The sequence below is a fragment of the Pipra filicauda genome, unplaced genomic scaffold (genome assembly GCF_003945595.2).
Source record: "Pipra filicauda isolate LSUMZ 115617 unplaced genomic scaffold, ASM394559v2 scaffold48_size3843733_pilon, whole genome shotgun sequence".
Taxonomy (NCBI): Eukaryota; Metazoa; Chordata; class Aves; order Passeriformes; family Pipridae; genus Pipra; species Pipra filicauda.
Window position 1 is genome coordinate 736,018 of NW_024104631.1, and position 8,686 is coordinate 744,703.

General features: G+C 44.0%; 1 protein-coding gene across 2 annotated transcripts; it reads left to right on the forward strand.

The window, feature by feature from the left end:
* Window positions 1–33: 33 nt before the first annotated feature.
* LOC113991482 (serpin B6-like) lies at window positions 34–7,623 on the forward strand. Of its 2 annotated transcripts, XM_039386537.1 has the most exons (8): window positions 34–1,278; window positions 1,561–1,665; window positions 2,047–2,224; window positions 3,140–3,277; window positions 4,355–4,472; window positions 4,701–4,843; window positions 6,051–6,218; window positions 7,148–7,623. In XM_039386537.1, exons 3-8 carry the CDS (start codon window positions 2,057–2,059, stop codon window positions 7,550–7,552), a joined length of 1,140 nt encoding a protein of 379 aa, XP_039242471.1. In that variant the 5' UTR covers window positions 34–1,278; window positions 1,561–1,665; window positions 2,047–2,056; the 3' UTR covers window positions 7,553–7,623. The 2 variants fall into 2 exon arrangements, with proteins under 2 accessions (XP_039242471.1, XP_039242472.1); XM_039386538.1 differs by lacking the exons at window positions 34–1,278; window positions 1,561–1,665; window positions 2,047–2,224 and having other exon boundaries at window positions 3,197–3,277; window positions 4,365–4,472.
* Window positions 7,624–8,686: the final 1,063 nt, after the last annotated feature.

Consider the following 8,686-nt stretch of genomic DNA (forward strand, 5'->3'; position numbering starts at 1 on the left):
GACTTGACTTTTAGTGTCCATGAGGCCGACTTGACTTTTAGTGTCCATGAGGCCGAGTCGGGCACTGACAGCGCGTGAGAGAGCAGAAGTTACTTTTGCTTCTGACAAGGCTGGAGCACCTTTTTAGCTGCACTCCCCTTTCTTCTTCCAGTCTCATCCATTTAGTGCCTTGATCCATTCCCTAGAGCTGAAAGGAGTCTTTGGCAGCCTGTTCCAGGTGTTCCTGAGCACCCTGCCTAGATGTTTGGTTTTTTTTGTCTACTAACTGGACAAGGACTTGGGCAGGAATGGGAATGAAAGTATGTTTTTGTCCCAGATGTCCTTATGGGGTGTTTGTGAGGTGAGAACCTTTGTTTCATCACCACAGGACTCCTGGGTTTACCTGTCTCCTGGTTCTACTCCTTTAACAAAGAATGTAACAAAAGAGCATATGGTGCCTCTGCAATATTTGAATGACAAAGCTTTAACGTTTTTGCTATCGTTATATATTTGTCCTATTCATAGTTTGTTAAACATCATAGCTGAACCGTATAATGCCAAAGCCACAGCTGAAACACCTTTCTTGACACAGGGCTGTGTTTGTGTTTTGGAGTTCCTGTTCCTGAAATAATAAAAAACCACGAGCGCTGTGGGACTCCGTTCCTTTTTTTCAACCCTAACTCATACATACGTTTTTAAATCTGTCGTAGGAAGAGAACGATTCTCGACAGAGCACCCCTGGGTTCTGTGTGGCTGCCCTGCCCCGCCCCTGGGTCCCCGCCCCACCCGGGCGGTGTGTCCGCGGTTGTCGCCGCTCCCGCCGGCCGGGCAGGGCTGCGGGCAAGTGAGCTCGGCTGCGCCGGGGCTCCGCAGCCTTCCGCAGGTCTCCGCCCCTACCCCCGCCCCGGGGCGTCCTCGGGCAACGGGGCGGTAACGGGAAGAAATGCGGCAAAGTTTCGTCTTCGCGCAAAATCGGGGCTGTTCTCGGGCAGGGTGGGGTGGGGGCCGTCAGCTGGCTGGTTTGGGTGAAAGGCTTGCTCGGCTGCTGTAAGGAAATCAAAGTGCGCTTTCGGGTATTGGTTTGGCTTTGGGGGCGGGAAGGTGGCGGTGGTTTTTCTTTGCTAGAAGAGGATTGCAAAGCTGCCGGGGGTTTATCCCTCTGTCGGAGGGAGCCGGCGATGATATTTTGCAATTGCTGTAGGAAGACTGTCCTGGAAATCCCCACGTTCTGGTGCAAACGCCTCCACGTAGGAGTCTGAAACGGTCTTAAGGGATACAGGCAAATTGGACAGTTGTGCTGTAAGAAGCAGGGGGAAAGGTGCGGGAGTGAGATGTGTGGGGTGTGCTGGGCCTGGGAAGCTGAACGACTTTAACCTGCAGACCTGCCAATACACATGCTTCCAATTTCAAGTTAGAAGGCAAGGAATTCTTTTAAATAGTGCCATTAACTGAGTCTGATAAGTAGGATTGGGATATGTAGTTTATGTGGGGAAAAAAATATGGTATTTCAATGTGACTGGGGTGGTTTTTTGCTTGGTTTTGTAAGAGAATGTTCCAGTGACAATGTTTTTTATCCTGTAGGAAAAGTCATTCTGCTGACTTCTCCCAGCCCAGCTGTTTAAAACACAGCGTGCACACGTAGGAGTAAGCTGAAGGTACAGCTGAAGATCTGCAGACTTAGAGAAGGTAAGAGTTTGTAATTGTCTAGCTTTTTGGTCTGTTGTTTGTATAAAGGCAAATTATTTTCTTTGTGAGGTCAAGAGAGCTTTCTTTCAGTGGGTTCTGAACAGAATCCTGTTGTGCCTGATCATCTCAAAAGATGTAATATTACGTAGGTATGGGATTGAAAAACAAAAGCAGACAGTAAATCCCTAAAATAACTCAAGAGAGTTGTATGGGGTTTTAAGGTGCTTGTGCCACCAAATCAGTTTTCCATTCAGGCGATAGTTTTCCAGCCGAATGCTGACATTTGCTGGCCAGTTTATGCTGGGAAATGTGAAAGAGAGAAACAGTTTTTTTGTGTTCAAATAAATTTGATCCATTCTTGTTCTGTGTTTTACCTGCCAGGTTTGAAACCATGGCAAGCCTGTGTGCAGCAAATACCACTTTTGCCCTGGACCTCTTAAGACAGCTGTGTGAGAGGAAAAGTGGTCAGAATCTATTCTTTTCCCCTTTTAGTATTTCTTCTGCTTTGTCTATGGTTTTGCTGGGTTCAAAAGGTAACACCGAAGCCCAGATAACAAAGGTAGGTGACAATAGACTTCTTGGATTGAATTTGATCAACAAATGTGTCTTACAGTCTGTGATGTGCACTTCTGCTAAACTGGGGTTGTCATCGTGGTCTGAGAGAGCAGAGATCTTCCTTTGGGAGGGTGTGTGTGTGTGTGTAAGGACAACCTGTTTTCATTGCTTTTATAGGGGAGTCTTTGTTTAGTAGAAATTTCAACGTTTCAAGGTTTTGTTGTGGGTGGGTTTTTTTGATTATTTTCACACAGATAGATCTCCTTTCCAAATTTAATTGAGAGGTATCTGGGGTTTTATTTGTTGGTTGGATAAACTAACTAGCTATGTGTAATAGTTTCTTCTGTTTTCTTGTTTGAACTTAAGATGAGATGACACATGTTTCCAAAATGAATCCAGGCACATAAAAAAAAGAAATCTATGTCAAAGTGGTAACTGCACCATGGTTTAGTTTTTAGGTTTTTTTTAAATCTAGCTCAGTTTGCAAATACTCCTTGGCATATGTTTAACATATGCAAATGACAGCATGAAATGAGCAGTCAGTCATTTGTGTTATGAAGTTTGCCCTTTTTTGCAAAGTGGAAGAGGAATATAATATCCTGTTTTGCTACCATTTAAATCTATTAAATTTACTCCAAAATCCTATCTTTTTCGTACTGTTGTTATTCCAAGTCCATCTGGACACAGTCCTGAGCTGCTGGCTGTAGATGTCCCTGCTTGGGCAGGTTGTCGTAACCCCAGTTTCTTGAGGTCCCTTCCCACCTCAGGCATTCTGTGATCCTCCAGTGCTTGGCTTGATGGAAGGAAAATCTTTTGGGTTCAAGTCACAGTGTTTAACGTAGAAGTCCTTTAAAACTCAAAGTCATTGTGCTGAAGCAGGTGTGTTTTGAGAATGCATATCGAGGATGTGTTTGTGCAGGTGCTTTCTCTGACCAAAGCTGAGGATGCTCACAATGGGTATCAATCCCTTCTCTCTGAAATTAACGATCCAAACACCAAATACATCCTGAGAACTGCAAACCGGCTTTATGGGGAAAAGACGTTTGAGTTTCTCCCAGTAAGTAACCATGAAATGTGTGGCGTTTCTTAGTATAATGTACTTTTTACCTGTTTGGTTTGGAGGTCAAAGGCAGGCTTTGGGCTCTGCTTTCCAAATTTTCTGAGCTGAGGACTAGCAATGCAGTAGACGATGCCAGAGCCTGGTATCTGAATTTGGTGGAGAATCCCCTTTCAGATACCTGAGAGTTGCAAAGTAGGGTAAAATCCATCAGTCTCTCCACCTCTAGGGTTCTGTGATCCACTAACACTTTTGGCTGTGGGACACATGTTTGATGTATTTCTTTTCCCTTCATTGTGTGGAGATATGACCAAAAAAAAGAATTGTTACTGCTCTTCAGCATGGGCAGTATTTTATAGTTTTTGTCTCCTAGGTAAGTGATCCAGATAGCATTGTGAGAACAATAGAGGACTTTTAAGATTTTCCTTATCAGAAGATCTAAATAAGGATAATAGATACTGTGTTACACATGTTTCTTTCAATGCTTCCCTAGGTGCAAGAACTTGTAAGGCTCTATTTTTTTTCCTCTGGGTGTCGTTTCCAGTGTTTCTTTTATGAAGAGTGCTATTGTTTCATTTGTCTAGTAGATAAAAAGTACCCGGACTCTAGTCTCAAACATTGCCTCTGGGTAATAAAGCTATAAGTATATTAAATCGGACAGAAGGGATGATTTATCCTGTCTATGAAAGATTAATTTCCCAACTGAACTAAAAGTTTTCCATTAGTCTGAGAAGTGTAACAATTAAATTTATGTAGAGAGTAGCTTAGAAAATCATATGTTCTCTCACTGAACCATGAAGAAAACCCCACGAAAACAGCAGCCACTTCATTTGTCAGTGAAGTTACACAGAGGTTTGTAGCACAGTAAATAAGCCATTTGACCTGAAACCATACAGGGGACAATTCCCAGTTCAAATAGTTTGTATAAATCTTATAAATGTCAGCCAGAACTTTAAGTGTTCTATGTGAAGCTGGGGGAGGAAAGTAGGCAGATTTTCTTGGTGTGTTTAAGAATCCTGCATGTCTGGATGAGAGTCAAATCTCTTGCTGGAAATCTGTTGGGCATGTCCCTGTTAGTCATTTCTAGAGTCGAGTCAGAAATCCTACCACGCTGGACTGGAACCGACTGACTTCATGAACGCTTGGGAGGATTCCAGAAAACAAATCAATGGCTGGGTAGAGGAAAGGACTGAAGGTGAGTGCTTTGCAAAGGGCCCTGTTGTATTTCCTGGTGGCCATGGCTTGGGTAAAGAGCTATTTCAGGATATGAGGTTGTGAATTAAAACAACCCAACTGTTGAGCTCCTGCTCTGTGTGGTACCTAATTCTCTTCTCTCTTGTGTCTTAAGTTCAGAGTCGATAGTCTATGGATAATAATTAGATATGTGTCCAACTCTGAAATGTTGTTTGTCTGTATCATAAAGGTAAAATTCAGAACCTGTTGGCAGAGGGGGTTCTTGATTCCCTGACCAGACTTGTGTTGGTGAATGCCATCTATTTCAAAGGCAACTGGGAAAAGCAGTTCAACAAAGAGAGAACGGCAGAAAGGCCATTTCAGATTAACAAGGTATGATGTGCTGAAATGATGGGAATATGCTGTTAATCTGAAATGAACCCATAGCATTCTGAAGAAAAAACATTCAAGCAGGGTGACCTTGGTTAGGCTGTATGAACTTCCTTATGCCCCCTCCCTTTCCTATGGATGCTGTCTTTGTTGAGTTTCTGTAAAGTTTCACGTAATTATTAGAAAGTTGAACACAAAGACAGGTGCAAAAACTTGTGGATGTAAGTCTTCTTCAGTCAATGCTTTTTTGCTGCATTTCTACCAGTGAACTGATCCAAAAGAAATGGGAGAAAAATCTCCTGTGAAGACCTCCGTGTTATACTGTCTTGCTTTTAGAAGCAGATCAGGGCTAGTGAGGAAGACTTGGCTACTGTCATGAACAGGCCATGGCTGCCCCTCAGGATCCCCTGCACCTCTGGGTTGGCCTCCGGTGTCAGGAACAAGAACTGCTAACATGCCTTCCTTAACTCACCTCCTTCAAAGAAGCATTATGCAGAACAGAAACCCTCCTGGCTGACTTGGAAGTGTCCCTCCCCCAGTGGTGAAAAATAGCCAAGACTGTTTGATATGGTTAATACCACTTTTTCAACAGGGAATGTTACTGCTCACCCCATACTACCTACTGACACAATGAGACTGAAAAGGAGGAAAATAATGATTGAAACAATAGTAGCTGTTGGTCCATGTGGAAATGGAATGAGAGAGCAGAAAATGAAAATCTCTGCCCTCCTTACTATGCTTATGACTTGTAAGAATTCAAAATAATGCTCTCACTTCCTTGGTATTTTTAATATAATTTTAAAATATTTTAATTCTTCTTTTTTGTAGTACTTGGAACCACACGGACTACAAATGAGAGTACATATATTGAAATTACTTTATTCATTTAGAGCGAGGAACAGAGCCCCTGCTTCTTAGCAGCTCTGTTCAGGGCTTGTCACTAGTTCTTCAGGGAGAAAAAGGGCAAGGACACATATTTGCCATATTTCCTTAGAGGAATCTTCACCGAGATTTCTAACTTTGTAATTAAGAATTAAATCTCAGTGAATCTTAGTGATGTACAGAAGACAGTGCTGTGTCTGTACTCTGTGGTGTGTGATTAGTTCTCTTTGGTCAAATTCTCGAAAACCCGAATAACTGGCTGCCTGCTCTGTATTTTGAGAGCAGCACAGTAGCTCAGCACTAACTGATGACATCTCTTAACTTTTAGAATGAGACCAAGCCTGTGCAGATGATGTTCAAGAAGGATAGATTTAACATGACCTATATTGGAGACTTGCAGACCAAAATCCTTGAGCTGCCCTATGTCGGTAATGAACTCAGCATGATCATCCTGCTCCCTGATGCAATCCAGGATGGATCCACGGGCTTGGAAAGAGTAAGTTGTTGAGCTGAATGCAAGGACAGCCTGTATCCTTCCAGGGAAGAAAGTCTGGTATAGCACATAGACCTCAGTTTGGTTCCAGAGCTATTCTGTCGCTGATGCTCAATGCCAGCTGAAATGTCCAACAGTTCCCTGCCCCCAGAGTGAGTAGCCCACCTGGTGTCACTGCTGCTCAAGCTGGGTGCTGCCTCCTTAGGCAGAGGCTCTGGAAGAAGATCTGACCCTCCTCAGGAGCAGTGGTCAGCTGTGGTTCTGGTGAAGGTGTGGTATGGTGAGCATCATAAGTGGAGAGGGGGAATTTGGGTGGTGTCTTAGGAAGTCCTGCGGCTTCTCCTGTAGATCTTCTATTCTGAGCAGCTGGCAGATGGTCTATGGCACAGCACCTGGCAATAGGCTCACAGGAGAGGGTAGGATCTCCTCTGTTGGAGATGGGATACAAGTTTGGAGTATTTTGTGATCGGGACAAGTTTATTAATAAGGTTTTCTGTCACTGATGGTGAAGGGCCTTATGAGCAGACTTTTTCCTTCCCTGTTGACCTGAAGGAGGAACCACTGGTTAAGAGACAGAAGATCTGAGTTCAGTTGCTTTGGGACTTGGCCAGCAGCTCCTGTGCCATTGCTTCCCCTATGTCAAAATGTAAAAAAACCCCAACAATCCTAACATGTTCTGTAAAAGTAAACATTACATGGAAGGGATTAATCCCTATTGTCCCTACCAAAAAAGTATATGGGAATGATCTTGTCTGAGGCCGTAGTCTGTAGTGAGAAGTATAACTTGCACTTTTGGCTTGAGACACTCTAAACCACTGTAAAAATGATGCATGTTCTGTGCTAGGTAAACAAACCCAGTAATCACTTCTTTTGCTTGTGTCACACTGACTCGCTTCTCACTGTAACTAAATAAATGTGGTGTTTTTCTTTAGCTGGAAAGAGAACTTACGTATGAGAAGCTGATAGATTGGATCAGTATTGAAATGATGGACTCTACAGAGGTGAGGGTGTCTTTACCCAGATTTAAGCTGGAAGAAGATTATGATCTGAAACCCATTCTGAGCTGCATGGGAATGCCTGATGCATTTGACTCGGGGAAGGCAGACTTCTCGGGAATGTCATCTGGCAATGAGCTGGTGCTCTCTGAAGTGGTTCACAAGTCCTTTGTGGAAGTCAACGAAGAAGGCACTGAAGCAGCTGCTGCCACAGCTGCAATAATGGTGAACTGCAGTGCAAAGATCGTTCCGGATTTCACTGCTGATCATCCCTTCCTCTTCTTCATCCGGCACAACAAATCTTCCAGCATTTTGTTCTGTGGCAGGTTTTGCTCTCCCTAAAGAGGAGTTGTCTTGGCAGGATAGGGGCCATTACACAATAAAGATTTCTCTAGAATAGGGTGACTCCTTTTCACTAATTGCCTCTTTGAGCTGTGCCTGAACCCTCTTCTGTGGTCTTGATCTGGGGCTTGGCAAGAATAACAGAGCTGCTTGGAGCTCCACAGCAAGTGCCATGTAAAACACCTCTCTCTCTGTGCACCTGTGTGGAGGTTCTTGCTGACAGAAGTAACATCCCACTTGCTCAGCGAAGGCTTCTCCTGTCCTTGACTTGACTTTTAGTGTCCATGAGGCCGAGTCGGGCACTGACAGCGCGTGAGAGAGCAGAAGTTACTTTTGCTTCTGACAAGGCTGGAGCACCTTTTTAGCTGCACTCCCTTTTCTTCTTCCAGTCCCATCCATTTAGTGCCTTGATCCATTCCCTAGAGCTGAAAGGAGTCTTTGGCAGCCTGTTCCAGGTGTTCCTGAGCACCCTGCCTAGATGGGGTTTTTTTGTCTACTAACTGGACAAGGACTTGGGCAGGAATGGGAATGAAAGTATGTTTTTGTAGCAGATGTCCTTATGGGGTGTTTGTGGGTTGAGAACCTTTGTTTCATCACCACAGGACTCCTGGGTTTACCTGTCTCCTGGTTCTACTCCTTTAACAAAGAATGTAACAAAAGAGCATATGGTGCCTCTGCAATATTTGAATGACAAAGCTTTAACGTTTTTGCTATCGTTATATATTTATCCTATTCATAGTTTCTTAAACATCATAGCTGAACCGTATAATGCCAAAGCCACAGCTGAAACACCTTTCTTGACACAGGGCTGTGTTTGTGTTTTGGAGTTCCTGTTCCTGAAATAATAAAAAACCCACGAGCGCTGTGGGACTCTGTTCCTTTTTTTCAACCGTAACTTATACATACGTTTTTAAATCTGTCGTAGGAAGAGAACGATTCTCGACAGAGCACCCCTGGGTTCTGTGTTGCCTCACCCGGGCGGTGTATCCGCGGTTGTCGCCGCTACCTTCTTACAGTTGTGCTGTAAGAAGCAGGGGATAGTGTGCGGGAGTGAGATGCGTGGGGTGTGCTGGGCCTGGGAAGCTGAACAGGTTTAACCTGCAGACCTGCCAATACACATGCTTCCAATTTCAA

Coding starts and splice junctions, on each gene's coding strand:
- LOC113991482 (XM_039386537.1), top strand. CDS start 2,057: ATGGCAAGCCTGTGTGCAGCAAATACCACTTTTGCCCTGGACCTCTTA. Junction 2,225..3,139: donor CCGAAGCCCAGATAACAAAG/GTAGGTGACAAT, acceptor GTGTTTGTGCAG/GTGCTTTCTCTGACCAAAGC. Junction 3,278..4,354: donor AGACGTTTGAGTTTCTCCCA/GTAAGTAACCAT, acceptor TGTCCCTGTTAG/TCATTTCTAGAGTCGAGTCA.